Below are 17,467 nucleotides of genomic sequence, written 5' to 3'. Positions count from 1 at the left end.
ACAGACTGGCTCCGGGGGATGTGAAAACGTGAGCCCATTCCCAGCCCGGCTCTGCAGAAATCGGGCCTAGGTTTCTCGGAACGAAACGCCAACCCTGGCAGGTTTCCACTGGTGTCCCATCAGCCGCAGGTGGGAGACAGGCAATGCAGCTCCTGGACAGACTGGCTGGGCAATCAGAGACGTCCACTGCCGTCACATCTACTTTTACCATCTGGCTAAGGGAGCCTTAGTGCCACCGCTGCCCTGCTCAGCGCTTGGGACTGGTTTTACATCCCCTCTGATCCGCTACCCTGAATGGGGGGCAGCAGCATTTCCTGGGCCTCTCCCAACCTACATCCCAGCAGGTGCCAGATCTGGGGGAGTATCCGGAGAGCGGCAGCTCCCACTGCGAGAGACGCCGCCACCGGTCCCAGCTGTGGGACTGGGGGAATCAGCCACACGCGTTCCGAAAATTGGCTACGCACAGACACTTCGCTTCCACCCTGCCGCCGGTCCCTGCATCCCATGGCTAATCTGACCAGCACCAAACCATTCCTCTGAAAACTAACGGGACGGCCACCCTGTACTCCAGTCACTTTGCACTGGCGTCACTGGACAATCCAGTCACTGGCTAGAGAACAATTACCATTTAGTTAATAAGGAAGAAGACAGCATTCTGCAAGACAGCATGGCCTAGTGGCTAGTGCACTGGGACTCAGGAAACCTGTGTTCTATTCCTGGCTCTGCTCTGTGACTTTGGGCAAGTCACTTCCCCACTCAGTTTCTCTTCCTCCTGCCTTTTGTCTTTTAACAGTATAAGTTCCTTGGGGCAGGGACTCTCTCTCACTACACGGCGGTGCAGCACCAGGCACAGTGGGACCCCTAAGCTCAGTCGCGGCCTCTAGTCACTGACGTAATAATAAGGGAAGATGCTTAGGGGCTTCTCTACACGTGAGTTCCTGCTCAGCAAGCCAGGGTGTGAATCTGCAGCTTTCTGGGACCGTCACTGTGCTGTAGCAGTGTCCACACGAGATGTTACTGTGCAGCCAACTGGGGCCCTGGAGATTCAGTTACTCGCCGCATAGACAGGCCCTAGGAAGAGACCAAAGAAACCCCACGTGATAACGAAGGACCTTGACTCTAGCTGCGATTATTGTGCAATGAAAGTGTAAAGCAGCAGATTTTAAATAATCCAGGAGCAACTCAGGCATAATTGGCCTGTGGAACTCTCTGCCACTAGGTAGTACGGAGAGCAAAAGAGCAGAGCAGGATTGTTAAAAAGAGAGATTTCTATGCATCATGAGATCAACCAGAACTACTTTCCAGAGGATAAAAACCATTAGAAGGGCCAAAAACCCACCTGCTTCAGGGCATAAACAAACCACTGAGCAAGTGGGGTCAGGAGGGAATTTTCCCCCAAGAGCAGGTTATTCCATAACTGTCCATTAGGGGCTTTCTTGGCCCTTCCTCTGAAGCAATTGGTAGAGACAGGATATGGGACTGGATGGCTGGCTCTAACTAGAACAGCCCCCCTGTTGACATTGATCCCGGTCCAGCAAAGCACTTAGGTACATGCGTAATTCACCATGTGAGTAGCCCCAGTGATGCCGAGGGGGTGAGTCACGCACTGGCAGTCACACAACATCTGTTCTGAGCCCTGCCATGCACCACCAAGGGTCACTGACTCAGGAGATCCCCATTGCTCAGTCTAGTGCAAGTGCCCCCAATGGAAAAACCCCATCGAAGCTAACGCAGGAGGAGATCTTTCCTATACCCTGCAGTGGGGGAATAACCCTCTGTTAATTACACTCTACGGGCTGGCTGAAAGCGTGGGTAGAGGGCTCTCGTTCTCCAGTAAGTCGGATAGGAAGCAGCGGTTTCTGACATTTCCCATAAGGAGTGGAGCTGGCTGGAATCAGAACCAGGCTGTTTCCTGTGGAGACCTCAGCCTGCTGGGATGGATTCGGTCAGGAGATTGTCCATCGATTTCACAGAGCCTTAGATCAGGCCCTGTGAGCCCGTCGCAGGGAGCATCCCCCTCGCGCACACACAACCCTGCTCCGAAGTAGCAGCTGGGACGTCAGTTGGAGACACACAAGTAAAGCTGGGCGGGAGGCGCGGGGAGTTTCGCCCCTGTCCATGACAGGCTGGGAACAATAGCCCGTGTGGAAACGGCAGCCGTGTTGTGCCAGTGCATCCGGAGAGGCAGGAAGGAGCCAGGCAGGAGGAAATATTAAATAGAGCAATATAAACACTCGGCTGGAGGGGATAAGGGGCGGACGCGCCCCGCCCCACCGCCACTGCCACTGAAAGCGGGGCCAGAGAGCCGGGCGGCAGCAGTGAGCCTGCAACATGGACAAGAACGCCTACGCCATGGCCAAGTTCGGCCTGGAGTCCAGGGACAACCTGAACCCCAAGCGGGACTGTGGCTTCTACATGAAATACATCTTCCTATTCACCTCGGTCATCCAGTTCCTCATCATCTTGGGGCTGGTTCTCTTCATGCTCTACGGCAACGCCCACGCCGGCACCGACACCCACCTGCGGCACCTGGAGGAGCAGGTCCAGGAGCTCTACAGTAAGATGACGCTGCTCAACGCCAAGAACAAAAACCTCACCCAGCAACTCAACGCCACCAGCAAGGAGAAGCTCGGCTGCGTCCAGCAGGTGACGGCAACCCAGAAAGAGTTGGAGAAATGCAACGCCACCCTGCGGACCTGCAACGCCGACCTGGTAGGCCTGCCTCGGAGAACCGTGCCCCCGTGCCCGAGCTGTCTGTCCTTCCATCCCTCCCTCCTAGTGTGCGTCTCTCTCACCACCCTAGAACCTAGCGTGTTTTTCTATCTAGCCATCCCTAGACTGGCTGTCTATCCCCCCACAAAGAACAGAGAGAGCAAGTCAAGAAATAACAAACACAATGCTGATTTCAGAGCCAAATTCACCCCCAGGGTAATTCAGTGGAATCCCACCATGCCCAGCCCATCCGTCCATCTCTCCTTTCTGCTCAGGGGCTGACCAGGGCGATACGATCCACTGAGGCACAAAGGTTCTTTTGCAAGCAGGAAAGTGACCGATTCAAATTTCATCTCCAAATATTCTCATCCCCTGACTGGGGCGCTGCAAATGTTTGTTTTATTAGCGTGGGGAACCTGGGACCACACTACCGAGCATCCTCTCCATAGGGCTTAACTGTAATACTCATAGACGTGATACCACTAAGCAGGGGAAATTCAGAATTTTAAGAGCGAGCTCTTCTTGAGGGTGCTGTGGATTGTTAAACATCTGTCATGCTCCACCCCAGAGGTGGCAGCATTTCAATGGTGGTGGGTGAAATTACTCCTCTATCATTTCTCCATTCTTACCATGCTCACTGGAGGAGTTTCTTAACACTTCTCTATTGCTCATTAGCTAGGCAGAGAATTGGAAAATGGAATTATTTTTTGTAAAAAGCCAAGGTGCTTTTCATTTTGCGGCTTTTCGATAGAAACGCTGATTCAAAAGTTTCCGTGAAAATTCTTATATGTTCAGGTTTCAGAGTAGCAGCCGTGTTAGTCTGTAGCCGCAAAAAGAACAGGAATACTTTTAGTCTCTAAGGTGCCACAAGTTCTCCTGTTCCTTATATATTCAGTTTCTTGGTCTTGGGCTTCCCCCCCCGAAAAAGGAGAACTCAAAGCCACAAAACCCTATTTTATGGTTTGTTTTTGGGTTTCTGTTGAAAATGTTTGTTTTCTAACAAAGGTCGATTTTGGAGCAAAGAAAAAAAAAAGTTTTGTTGGAAAAATGTCAGCTCCTTTTGGGTGCCCACGGGGTTATCAGCTCCTGCAGCGGTTCTGACGCCCAGAGCACGGCCGTACCCTCCTGCGCCCTCAGGGGCTGCACCACGCTCAGGCCTTAAAGACGCAATTTTCTCTCCTTTGAGTGTAGAACAAAACCCAGACTGTTTTTCTTTAACTTCTCATAAAAACCAGCACCGAGATTGGCTCTACTCAGAGCCTCAAGCTCCCCTGTCTCTCCATCTTAGGTTCTTATATGACCCTGCGCCTCACCCCCCTCTGTGGAAGTGCTTTTGTCCACATTCTATAGATGGGGAAACTAAGGCATAGAGAGGCTACGGGTCTGTCTCTGTTGCAATTAGACACCCACCCTGGCCTTTGCCAGCTGACCTGGGCTAAGGGGCTCTTTATTTGCAATGTAGATGGTTCAGGCTCCCCCATTGCAGGGTCCTAGAGCCCAGGCACCAGCCCGAACGTCTGCACCACCGCTGAAAAGCCCCTTCACCTGAGCCAGCAGGCACGAACCAGCCCAGACATTCCCCAGACGACTTAGCCAAAGTCTGTGCCGGAGCAGGGAATTGAACCCACAGCTCCCAAGCTATTACGCTAATCACAGGAACATTGGCAGCCCCCCCCCCCCTTCCCAAGCATAGTCTCTGCAGATCCAGGTTAAGCAGCACCGGCCCTTGCTGTAGCTGGTCTGGGGCTAACACCCAGAGTGAATCCATGGGGCTGTCAATCCAGCACCTTTAACCAATGCTAAAGACACATACACACAATTCCATGTATGGGCCAGATTCTCAGCTGTGCTGAAGCCAGGGGAGCCAGACCCATTTCCACCAGCCGTTCGTCCATTGATTTTTACATGTAAAGCACAACAGTCACTATCCGACACACGTCACAATCACGCCGGACACTGGGCTAGTGACTCCTAAATACTCACCTTTGCCAAGAGCTGCTCTAGCGTCCGCCAAGGCAAGGAATCGAGCAGCAAGGCCCTGGCAGGGGTTTGCTCTGAACCGGGAAACGGAAAACTCACTTTGCCAGAAATTAGAACCCGCTGGAAAAGTCTCAGGTTCTGGACTGAGGGCAGCGTTCAAGCCATTTGCAAATGCAGGTTCTGTTTGGTGCCAGCCACACGTGGGCTGCTGCAGAAGTTTTCAATCTGTTCCCCACTCGTCTCGGCACGTGGGCGAGAACGCCTTTCAAACCGAGCGTTGAGGATTTGATTAGTGCTGGATTCCAGCTCATTACAAGTGTGGGGGGAAATTCACTTAAATGGATCGGGGGGCTGGGAGGCACTTGTGAAACTCAACATCATCTTGCAAACCCCATCACACCCAATGCAAAAGTCTCCCAGGTTTCCCTGGTCCCAGGTCCCCCACCCCCAGCGTCTCATTCCATCCCGTGAGCTATTCGGAAGAGGACAAAGAGTCCATGCCTCTTTCGGAAGCACAAACGGGGTCACAGCATTGACTGAGCAATTCTACAGAACTACCGCCAGTGAATCCTGCTCCCAGAGACGCGGCTGAGCCAGATCTGGATCCACCAAGTTCACTGGGGAGCTTGGATCCAGGCTTTTGGCTCAGGTCTTCTTATAAAGACCTCGTGTACTAACCATAACGTGTCCTGATTCGCTGGGGCGCTGAGCACCCCACAGCTCCCAGGGATGAGCGAGACCTAGAGCTCAGCCCCTCTGAACAGGAGAAACGAGTCAGGGGGATTCTTTAGTTACCGAGCACGGTCTGGTATGTTGCAACATTCCTGTTTCATCAATGAACATTTCTCTCCTTCCGTCCATCTGTCTCTTCCCGCTCCCTAGTGATCAGACAAACAGAGTCACAGGGACTTCCTGCAAAGTTCCACTATGGTTTAGACAGACGCCCCAGAGCAGAATACAGAGACAAGCTTGGAGCTTTGCCAGTGCCAGCACTTGAGGAAAGCGAATGCGCCCAGTGATTCACCCACAGCCTTTATCCCACTGCAGATCCTACTGCTGAACGCACAACTCACACCACACTGGGGGGAAATCAGTCGGGGAACCAGCAGGCCAGGGATTACTGGCTCGTCTCCCCTGGTCACTTTGCACTGGATTCTTCCTCCTCTGAGCTAACAACCCTTCGCCGTTCGTTGGCTCCTTCCACCCAAGTTTCCCCTCTCACATTCTCTGTTCAAATGTGTTCTGGGCAGCTGGAGCAGCAGCTTGGCACAACGGGTCAAGCGTCTACCCTCAGGAATGGAATCACCGGGGGGGAGGGAGGAGATGCAAATCAGGACTGAGGGGCACTGGCAGACCCGTGTGTAAGGTGAGCCCAGGGCTGGGATAACAGGGGGGCTGCGAGTCAGGACTGAGGGGCACCAGCAGGGCAGAAACGTTCACGAGGAAGCAGCTTCCACAATGCACCCCCCCTCCCGCCCCTTTGTCTCCAGGAGTGCCCACGTTCCTCACCGTTCTGCAAAGGGAGAGCGGCCAATTCCCTTCCTCCATCTCTGCCGCCCTCCCAGGAATTGCCTGGGCATGGCTCCCCCGGTGCCGTGGTGGCCACGTGTCCCTTGCGGCAGGGAAGCTCTGACACTCCATCCCCCGTTCTCTCCCCAGGTCCAGTGCCAGAACATCTTGATCTACGCCCAGTACTACAGGCTGATGGCGGAGGAGAGCTCCAGGAACATGAACATCCTGAACATCACCTGCTACGGTGGGTGAGAGCTCCCCGCTCCTCTCCCTCCCCTGCCCAGCTCAGTCCCACTGGTGTTGGTGGAGTCATGTCAGGGCCAGGCGGGGGTCCCCGCAGGCTGTCCATGGCGTGGATGCAGCCAGCCCCCAACACCCCAGGCAGCAGGGAACGGCCTGTCCTGCTCACTGCACCTGCCTGAGGTCAGAGATTCTGGCCTGCTTCCCCCTGACACTGCTGGGGCTGGTCATCACGCATGTCCTCCCCCAGGCAGTGGGGCACCTGGGGCTCCAGGGAGGCCCGTGGTGAGCAGGAAGGTCATATGGCAGCATTGTGGCGCTCACTGTTGCAGAGAGTGGGGTGCAAACCGTACTTTGTGCGGGCTGCGGGAGCAGGGGCCCTCCTGGCCCCAGTTGGAGTCCCTGGGCCGCCCCCCAACCCCCCCCCCAGTTTTAGCAGCAGATAATTTTAGCTTTGTAGGACCTGATCTCAACCCAGGGTTGCCAACTTTCTACTCACACAAAATCCAACACCCTTGCCCCGCCCCTCCTCCGAGGCCCCGCCCCTCCTCACTCCACTCACCCCCCCTCCATCGCTCATTTTCACCGACTGGCTCAGGGGGTTGGGGTGTGGGAAGGGGGTTAGTGAGGGTTCCGTCTGGGGGTGCAGGCTGTGGGGTGGAGCGGGGGATGATGGGTTTGGGTGCAGGAGGGTGCTCCAGGCTGGCCTGAGGGGGATCAGGGCTGTGACAGGGGGTTGGAGCACAGAAGTGGGTATGGGCTCTAGGCTGGGGGGGCAGGTTCCAGGCTAGGGCCAGAAATTAGGGGTTCATGGTGCAAGCGGAGGTCTGGGGTGGGGCAGGGGGTTGGGGTGTGTGTGGGGGTGAGGGCTCTGGCTGGGGGTGCAGGCTCTGGGGTGAGGCCAAGGGGTTTGGAGGGCGGGGGGGGGGGGGGATCAGGGCTGTGGCAGGGGATTGGGGCACAGGAGGGGGTGAGGGGTGCAGGCTCCAGGCAGTGCTGATCTCAGGCAGCTCCCGGGAAGCAGCCGCACGTCCCCCCTCCGGCTGCGCCTTGGAAGCGCGGCCAGGGGGCTCTGCGTGCTGCCCTGTCCGCAGGCACCGCCCCGCAGCTCCCACTGGCCGCGGTTCCTATGGCCAGGAGCCAGAGAGGGGGACGTGCCGCTGCTTCTCGGAGCTGCTTCTCGGAGCTGCACAGAGCCCCGGCAGGCAGGGAGCCGGCCTCAGCCCGGTCAGCAGTGCTGACTAGCGCCGCCAGGTTCCCTTTCCCACCGGGCACCAGGCAATTCTATCCCAACCACCCCATTCCTGCTGGGATCAGTGGGGTCACCCTGCCACGTGGGAGCAGGGTGCTGTATTGAACCAGGGGCACCCCAACGTGGCCCCCCTGGATTTCTCCCCCACTCAGCACTGCTAACCCCAAGAGGTCAAACATCAGGAGTCGGCCCCACGAGATCACCAGTGAGCTGCTAGTTACCCACACCCCAGAGCCTAATGAATTAATCCTCATCCCCTCCCCCAGCCCAGCAATTCATTCTGCACACACCCATCACAGCTGCTCCTTACCCCCAATCTCACGCCTCTGCTCCTGGAGCTCCAGGGCTCTTCACCTGGCCCCTCCTTGTTGGAGGGGGAAGCAGACCGACTTATTGTTCACGAGGGGGACAGAGCCACCCTGAGCTGCTGGGCTCTTCCTGTCCCCTCCCTTCCTGTGAGAATGGTGTTGGCTGTTCCTTCACCCTCCCTCCCCTATCCAAAAAACTCCCCTGGGCTTCTGGGAGTGGGTTGCTCTACCTGCCTCTTGCAGCAGCTGTGATTGGCTGTTCTTCCCCAGGAGTCCCTCCCCCACAGCAGGGCTGACTCCAGTGGGGGGTTTGGATGCAGGGAGGGCAAACTGAGAGGATGGGGTGCTGTGGGAGGGAGTGGGAGGGGTGCAGGGGGAGGGGGAACCAGGGCATTTGGGTGCAGGGGATGGGGGGGGGAGGGGAGACTGGGGCAGGGGATGGGGGTGCTGAGGGAAGAGGGTGCAGGGGATGGGGGTGCTGGGATAGGAGGGTCCAGGGGGATTGGGTGCTGGGGGAGGAGGGTGCAGGGGATGAGGGTGCTGGGGATGGGGTGCTGGGGAGGGGATTGGGTGCAGGGGATGGGAAAGGAGGGTGCTGGGGGATGGGGGTGCTAGAGGAGGAGGGTCTGGGGGGATTGGGTGCAGGGGATGGGGAAGGAGGATGCAGGGGAGGGGGTGCTAGAGGAGGAGGGTCTGGGGGGATTGGGTGCAGGGGATGGGGGTGCTGAGGGAGGAGGGTGCTGGGGGATGGGGGTGCTAGAGGAGGAGAGTCTGGGGGGATTGAGTGCAGGGGATGGGGAAGGAGGATGCAGGGGAGGGGATGCTAGGGGAGGAGGTTCGGGGGGGGATTGGGTGCAGGGGATGGGAAAGGAGGGTGCTGGGGAATGGGGGTGCTAGAGGAGGAGGTTCTGGGGGGGATTGGGGGCAGGGGATGGGGGAAGGAGGGTGCTGGGGGATGGGGGTGCTAGAGGAGGAGGGTCTGGGGGGATTGGGTGCAGGGGATGGGGAAGGAGGGTGCTGGGGGATGGGGGTGCTAGAGGAGGAGAGTCTGGGGGGATTGAGTGCAGGGGATGGGGAAGGAGGGTGCTGGGGGATGGGGGTGCTAGAGGAGGAGGGGTCTGGGGGGATTGGGTGCAAGGGATGGGGGGAGTAGAGGGCAGGCGAGTCGGATCCCAGGGAGACGTCACCCCAGCGGCCCAACCCCTGCCTTGTCCTCTCCCGGCACAGCCGAGAAGCTGAGCCTGCGCGAGACCCGGGACTGGCTGGTGCGGGAGGCCCAGCAGCAGCGGGAGAACTGCTCGCAGGTGACGGAGAAGCTGAAGCAGGCGGCCAGCAGCGCCAACAGTGAGCGGGAGCTCTGCCGGCAGGAGACCATCCGCCTGCGGGCACAGTACAACGGGCAGCACCTGGGGCAGAACCAGTGTTGCAGCCTTGGGGAGAAGATGCTGGGCGAGTTCCAGAACATCCATCAGACCCTCCAGGGGAAACTGGGGACCCTCTCGCCCTACTCGTCCAGCAGCTGCACCACGCTGAGCCAGCAGCTGAACTCGCAGCTCAAGACGCTGGGGGAAAAGCTGCAGCAGGAGGTGCAGACCCAGGGGCAGGAGAACGGGCGGCTGCAGGCCGAGAAGCTGCTCAGCGAGGCGAACCTGCAGGACTGCGGGCAGCAGCGCGCCAGGGAGACCCAGCAGCACCAGCACCAGCTGCAGGCCCTGCAGGCTGCCTGCGACGCCGAGGCCAAGCGGAGCTACCAGGAGAAGCAGACGCTGACGGAGGAGAAGGGCCACCTGAACCAGCAGCTGCAGGAGAAGAACAAGCTTCTTGCCCAGGCAGAGGCCGTGAAGGCCCAACTGGAGAGCTGCAGGAGGGCAAAGGTGAGGGGGCCCCAGGCTGCCGTCCGTCCGCGCCCACGTCCGTCCGGGGGAGGTGCGCACCTCCTGGTGGGTACATAGGAACGTGCCCACAAATCCAGCCTGTCATCTGGGCATCTTCGGCCCTCCGGGTGTTTGTCTGTTCATTAGGGTTGCCAGGCGTCCGGAACGCCCGGTCGAAAAGGGATCCTGGCGGCGGTGCCGGCTGGGCTGTTAAAGTCCGGTGGGCAGCGAAGCCGGGGCCCGGGGCTAAGGCAGGCTCCATGTCTGCCCTGGCTCCCGGGAAGCAGCCGCCAGGTCCCTGCAGCCCCTAGGCGCATGGGCGGCCGGGGAGGCTCCCCGCCCTGCCCCGAGGGCCGGCTCCGCAGCTCCCATTGGCCAGGAACCACAGCCAATGGCAGTGGCGCCTGTGGGCACGAGGGCAGCACATGGAGCCTCCCCGGCCACCGCCCATGCGCCTTGGGGCTGCAGGGACCTGGCAACTGCTTCCCGGGAGCCATGGTAATCACCACCAGGACCCCGAACCCCTTCCAGCACCCCAACCCGGAGTCCCCCTCCCACACCCAAACTCCCTTCCGGAGCCCGCACCCTGTACCACCTCCCCACAGCCCCCAACACTCCCTGTCCCAACCCGGAGTCCCCTCCCACACCCAAACTCCCTTCCGGAGCCTGCACCCTGTACCACCTCCCCACAGCCCCCAACACTCCCTGTCCCATCCAGGAGCCCCCCCTTCACCCCAAACTCCTTTCCGCAGCCTGCACCCTGTACCACCTCCCCACAGCCCCCAACACTCCCTGTCCCAGCCAGGAGCCCCCCCTTCACCCCAAACTCCCTTCCGGAGCCCGCACCCTGTACCACCTCCCCACAGCCCCCAACACTCCCTGTCCAGCCAGGAGCCCCCCCTTCACCCCAAACTCCCTTCCAGAGCCTGCACCCTGTACCACCTCCCCACAGCCCCCAACACTCCCTGTCCCAGCCAGGAGCCCCCCCTTCACCCCAAACTCCCTTCCGGAGCCCGCACCCTGTACCACCTCCCCACAGCCCCCAACACTCCCTGTCCCAGCCAGGAGGCCCCCCTTCACCCCAAACTCCCTTCCGGAGCCCGCACCCTGTACCACCTCCCCACAGCCCCCAACACTCCCTGTCCAGCCAGGAGCCCCCCTTCACCCCAAACTCCACATCCCCAGCCCCACCCCAGAGCCTGCACCCCCCACCGGAGCCCACACCCAACCCCCTGCCCGGAGTCCCCTCCTAAACCTCAAACCCCTCATCCCCAGCCCCACCCCAGAGCCCGCCTCCCCTGCCGGAGCCCACACCCAACCCCCAGCCCGGAGTCCCCTCATCCACCCCAGTACCCTCACCCCCCTCCCGCACCCTGCCCCAGCCCGGTGAAAGTGAGTGAGGGTGGGGGAGAGCGAGCGAGGGAGGGAAGATGCAGTGAGCAGGGGTGGGGCCTCGGGAAGGGCCAGGGCAGGGGGTTCGGTTTTGTGCCATTAGAAAGTTGGCAGCCCTATCGTTCATCCACTGATGTCCTCGTAGGTTGGGGGGCGGGTAGATAGTGTGTTTATCCCCCCTGGCACCCTCCTCCCCACATACCCACCCTGGAGCAGATCCCCCAAACCATACGACTCCCGCAAGGCCTCCGGGCTGCCTGTTGGCTCACGGGGGCCCCAGGGCCGGGGCAGCGCATAGCAGAGGACAGAGGCCTTCCCCCCCAACCTCCTCCAGGCACATCTTTGCCAGGAGTCAGCCAGGGAGGGTCTCCCCTGTTCCTTCCGGTCCGTGCACATCACCGTCTGGCGCCGAGTGGGCAGAGCGAAGCGTTCCGGGCTGCACGCGTGCTGGCTCTTGTGGGTGGCTCCGTGGCTGGCAGCTGAGCTCCAGGCCCCGCTAGCCAGCGTGACTCTCTTCTCATTACAGGGCAGTGCTTGGAACCCAGGCCTGAGAAATCCTAGCAACCCCGGGACCTTTGGGAACCCTGGGACCTTTGGAAATCCAGGGACACTGGGGAACCCCGGGACGTTCGGGAACCCGGGGACACTGGGGAATCCTGGGACGTTCGGGAACCCAGGGACACTGGGGAATCCTGGGACGTTCGGGAACACTGGTGAGTGCCCGTGCGAGGAAGGGCAAAAGGCAGGTGTCCAGATGCCTTCCCAGACTGGCCTGTAGCTTTGGCAGGTGGCGCCAGCCCCTGGAGCTGGCCTGTGGGCCCAACCCTTACCCACTTTCCTAGCCCTGCTCTGAGAAACCCCAGCCCCACCTCCACCCTCAACATCTATCGCGAACGAAACCCTGCACCGTTGGTGAGGCCGGTGCCACGGAGCAAGTGGCAGGGAGATTTCCATCCCCCCCAGCTCTGCCGCTGCCCTCCCCCCCCGTCCTGACCCACCACAGCCCCTTGGGCTCCCTAGCACCTTTGTGCATTCACATCGTTCCCGACCTGGAGCCATTATACAGCAGCCCCAGACAAGGCCTGCGTGCAGTGGGGGGATGAGGGTGCTCCTTGCTGGGCCATCGGCACGCCGAGCCAGACCCCCCTTGTGTTCCTAGATTCCTCCAGGAGTGGCGAGGCCAGCCCAGGACTGGGGGCTTGTGAGGGGGGAGGGAGGCCCCTTCCCCTGTACATACGGGCAGTAGATTCCAGCCAAGAGACCTCTGGTACTTCTCCCCTGTTAGGCAGAGCCAACCTGGATGAAATCAGAAAGCGAATCCTGGAGGAGGCCAAGCTGTCCAACCAGTTCCCCCCAAAACCCGTGGCACAGCCCAGGTAAGGAGCGAAGGGCAAGGCAGGTTGGGGTATCCCCTGCATGAGCTCTCGGAGCAAGCTATCATAGGAGCTGTCCCTCTAGCATTCCCCCCCCGTATTAAAGCAGATCATTGGCCCCTCACGGCCAGTATCCTGCCTCTAGCACTGGCTGAAGCTTCCCCTTGTCACCAGTGCGCCTGGTTGATTGCGCCGTACAGTCTCTGTGTGTCTAGAACCCTTCCTGACCCTTCACACCCTGAAGCATGAGAGTTGGGGTCAGGCAGCATCTGGCCTCTCTCTGCTGCTCAGTTAAGAAGCCCCGTGAGTAGACTCTGTCGCAGCTGGCAGGTGGGTGGAGCGTGGGATAGAACTAACGTCTCTTGCTGGATGCGCTCAAAGAGCATTTCCTGGGGGTCGGGGCACAGAGCTCCCGTTTCACAGCTACGCTCACCTGCCCCTGGGGGCAACGTGGAGGGAGGGGTCGTTAGCGTTTACAAGGCAAGGCGCTGGGGGCCAAGAGCAAAGCATGGACTGCAGGCGCTGTTATTAGTGCAGGGAGTTGCTGGGACGCCGTGAGGGGGGGGGGAGCGTGGGATCAGACCCCCACGGAGCATTTCCTGAGCGGCTTGGGGTGGGGGTGGGGGACGGGGCCTTGTACCGTAGCTGGCAATACCGAGTCTGGCCAGTGACTCCAGCGGGCCCAGGATCGGGCCCTTTGTTTACTGGAGACAGGCTAGCCTGGGGCCATGAGAACCTGCCCGAGCCCTGCAGCAGCCTGCCCGGGCTCTGTGATGGGGGCAGAGGGCAGGGGCCCCGGGATATCCTGGGGTAGCAGGATACCACAGCGGTCGGCGGCTTCCTCGCAGGGCAGGAGCCCGGGCGCGGCCACTCGGGCGGCGTGTGAGCGGCGTTAGCGCCGACCTTTCTCACTGTTTTCTTTTCCACGCCAGCGGCTAACGAGAGAGCAAGGCCATGGGGAGCAGAGGCCGGGAGCTGAGCTGGAGGAAACGCGACTTGATTGGCAAGAAACTTAGGAGACTGAGCTGGTGCATGGCCTGAAATCGCTCTCGCTCACACAGACAGACACGCCTGGGCAGAGACTCACAGCCAGGCGCAAACACATACATGTGACTCTCCCCCACCCACACAGCTGCAATCCATCTTACACCCCGTCCCCAGCTCCAATCTCTCGCGCACACACACTCGGCCAGACTCTCAGATCGCCCAGCTCACGCTCACCCCAGACACACACACGCCCTCTGGGCCTCCCCCTCCCGCCCCTTACTCCTGGTCCAGTTACCCCTGGTTCACCAGCACCAGAAGCTGGGTGTGCTGGCGGGAGGGGAGCTCATGCTGATCTCGCCCTTTGGCAGACCCCCCTCCGACTTGTAGCCCTTTGGGGGGGGGGGGTCTGGCCAGACCTGGCAGCACGGCACAGGCCCACCCCGGGGGGTGGGAAGGACCGTGGCTCCCTCTGACTGACCCCACTAACTCTCTGGGCTTTACTCACCCTCACTACCCCTGCTGAGATCCCCTCCCGCCAGCACCTGGGCCTGGCCCCTGCTCCAGCCTCACCCCCACCCTCCTCCAGCCACTCCTGCATCGCTGCCCAGACCTCAAGCCCCTGGTCTGCTCAGGCTCCGCGGCCCCAACACCCCTCCAGTCCTGCAGCCCTTTCCCCAGCCTTTTGCCGGGCGGGGCCCTTGCAGCTCATCCCATCCCAGGGAGGTTAGACCCTGAGGCCCTGCCCAATGCCACAGCCCATGGGGTGCAGGATCTGCCATGAATGTGAACGCAGGGCTAGGAGGCGAAGGGGAACCGCCGGGGCGGCTCCGGCCTCTCTCGCCGATTAGCCGAGCGATGCGGCGGAGGCTCATGGCGCTTTGCTGTAATTCTTCCACCCCGCACTGAATACACGCCTGACGGCAGCCCGGCCTGGGTGTTGCGTGCTTTGTTCCGCCTGCTGGCCAGCCGGTCACAGGGGGCTGGGCAGGGAGCCGGGGGTGGGAGCCCGTGGGTCTGCTTCCGCTCTCGCTGACCCTGGCCCAAGCGGCGTCCCCTGCCCTGGGCCAAGGCTGGGGACTCAGAAGGTCCTGGCAGGCCCCTGTGCAGCGGGGGGGCTGGGCGCTGTGGGGGTGACATTAGCTAGGGGGCTGGGTTCCCAAAGGGGCTTTTGCCCCAGAGTTCGGAAGAGGACAGGAGAATTGGGGGAGGGGGCAGGGGACACACGTTCCCCTGTGCCTCGTCTCTTCCGCCACCCCCAACCTGCCCTGTCCACCAAGGCCATCAGCTGCTGTCCTGAGTCAACTCCCCCTGCCTTGGGCCCAGCCCCCGCCCGCGTCCCCGAAGCCCCCGGGCAAGTGGTGCCGAGGAGTCTGGGTGGCTGCGAGCGGGGCCCAGATCTCCAGCCCACGGGGAACGTCCCGTTCTGGCCACCCCGGAGGAAGGGACTGACAGGTGCCGCAGGCAGAGCCAGGCCATGCTAGGACCCAAACAAAGAAACCTTGAAGCACATTCCCAGAACTGCAGGGGGGAGGATCCAAGCCCGGCCCCGTGGCCTCCGGCCAGGAATTCTGCACACGTGGCCTCATTCCCACTCATGGCTCGCTCCAACCTCGGTCCGGCTACCAGCTCCAGCCCCGCCAAAGAGGGACTAGTGCCAGAGCCTGCTCTCAGCCCCAGAGGAGCGGGCTGCGGGGGAGAGGGGCGCACACGAGAACAAGCCCCCGGCAGGCAGGCAGGCAGCAGCACACCTGTGCCACCCGCGCCCGCCGTTCCAGCTGCAGGGTGGCAGGAGTGGCAAACAGACGATGCTGGAGCCTGGGATCATGGTTGGGGGGAGTCAAACTATCCGCTTCCAGGCTGCCCCCACCCTCCAAGGAAAGGGAATTCCCCTCTCCTGCTCCACGGAGCAAGCGTGGGTGGCCCCAGAGAGCGAGAAGCATCCGGTGACGGGTGGATAATCCATGGGAGTTTTGCTGGGTAAACCAAGGGCATCTGGCCCCACTTAGGTCAGCCGCTCACTTACAGCGGGCTGCACCCGCCTGGGGTCCCTGCTCTCAGTCCCACCTCTGCCTCCCCCTTGGGGATGTTCCCCTTTCAGTCCCCCGGCAGAGGGGTAGCTCCCCCAGACGCTGACACAAGAGCATCCTCTCCAGGCTGGAAATCTAGCCCCAAAGCCTTGGTTTGTTGGACAAGGAAAGCAGCCTGAATAAATGGCCTCCCTGGACTTTCCCTGCAGGCCCCATTGGGTCCGGCGCCGCCAGAGGGGACATGTACTGCGGCCAGTGAGTCTGGGCACTAGAGGCCCTGGCCCTCAACTCAAAGCCACTTCCCCTCTAGACCTGCGCTGGGTTTCAGCAGCCCTCAGTGCACGACATGGAAGTTAGTTAAGTCTCAGAGCCGCCAGACAAGGGAGTTATCAGGCCCTCTTACAGAGGGGTAAACTGAGGCACAGAGCAGTGACGTGACAGTAAGCGAGTGGCAGAGTTGGAAGTAGAACCCAAGAGTCCTGACTCGTGTGTCTCTAACTGCTAGGCTACACTGCCCCTCCCAGAGCCAGGAACAGAACCCCGGAGTCCTGGCTCCCAGACACCCCCCAGGAGTCACTAGATACAAACGGTGCCACAGACGTAGGAAACCGAGTGACAGACAAAGCGATTTGTGTTAAATACATTAATCGTGCCGTGCGGCTCAGTTCTGGGCCAGGCTGCGTTTCCTACGGATGGCCCTGAGCCTTGGCAGGATGAGAGGGTTAGTTCAGAAACCTGCAGGACACGCTAGAGCTGGGGAGCTCTAGCCATGTTGTTGCCATGGTCTGATTTATGGCTGGGCCTTATCTCCCCTAACGTGCGTATAATCAGTCTTTCCTAACACTCTGTGCTAGATTGTGAACTCCTTTGGGAAGTCCCTGCATCCTCCTGGCTCTCTGCACGGTGCTGAGTGCAAGGTCAGGGTTTTAGATCACCTCCTAAAGCCAGTCACAAGCCCTGCTCACAGGAATCACGGACTTTCCCCTGCCACCGAAATGCAGCCACCTCTGGGGGAGAAGGCAGCAGCTTAACAGTGCACAGCAATGCTGTGGGAGGACTAAAGGATAATTATGTATCCAGTTGACATTTAGAATCGAGGGGGAGCAGGATTTAGGACGGTCAAAGGAACCGCCAGAGCTGGCGGTGGGTCAGGACAAGGGGGTTAATGAACAAACGGTTTCATGAGATCTTTCAGGACCTGTCTCACACAGCACCCCCTACCTGCAGGGCAGCGCTGAGGGGCGAGCCCCCCTTCTGAGCCCTCAGCACTGTGCAGGGACAGTGGGGCCAGCACTGGCTGCGAGGGGAGAGCCCCCCCACACAAGTGCGAATCAGACTGAACCCCAATTAGTAGATAAAGTCGCAGCTCAGGGGGAGCAGTGACAGGGAACAGAACAGCCCCCACCCCACCCCAGGAAGGGGCCATCCAAGCATGGATTGCTCTTTGATTACACAAGGCCACAGGGTAGGCGCTTGCCAGAGCTGTGGACTTGTGCCATGCCATTGGGACTGAAACCGCTTCCCCCTCGCCTATGGCACGTGGAACCCGGGACCCGCCCCATCCTTCCTTGCCCGGGAGCTTCTGCGCCCCACGCTCAGGAGGTAACACAGCCCGGGGGGAGCACCCAAGGGTAATGGCTCTGCTGCACCTGGGAAACTCTGCTCCGGCCGCATGCACCAGGGCTGGAAAGGCCCCCCGGGAGGCCACATTGCCCAATATTGACCCCACTCTCCGCAGCACCCTAAACTCCCCTCCCACCAACTGCTTGTCACCCCCCAGGCTCAACCCCTCACAGCTACACCAAGGCCC

The 17,467-nt window shown here is 60.4% G+C and overlaps 1 protein-coding gene across 1 annotated transcript; it reads left to right on the top strand.

Annotated features, from left to right (window-relative positions):
- Nucleotides 1-2,161: 2,161 nt before the first annotated feature.
- PLVAP (plasmalemma vesicle associated protein) lies at nt 2,162-14,559 on the top strand. Its single transcript, XM_005278942.5, has 6 exons — nt 2,162-2,712; nt 6,352-6,448; nt 9,232-9,878; nt 11,797-11,983; nt 12,556-12,646; nt 13,576-14,559. The coding sequence occupies exons 1-6, from the start codon at nt 2,332-2,334 to the stop codon at nt 13,580-13,582; spliced, it is 1,410 nt and encodes a 469-aa protein (XP_005278999.2). The 5' UTR covers nt 2,162-2,331; the 3' UTR covers nt 13,583-14,559.
- The last annotated feature ends 2,908 nt before the right edge of the window (nt 14,560-17,467 follow it).

Source organism: Chrysemys picta, chromosome 25 (assembly GCF_011386835.1).
Source record: "Chrysemys picta bellii isolate R12L10 chromosome 25, ASM1138683v2, whole genome shotgun sequence".
Taxonomy (NCBI): Eukaryota; Metazoa; Chordata; order Testudines; family Emydidae; genus Chrysemys; species Chrysemys picta.
Note: the sequence above shows the minus strand (reverse complement) of the source record. Positions and strands in the feature narration are given on the sequence as shown.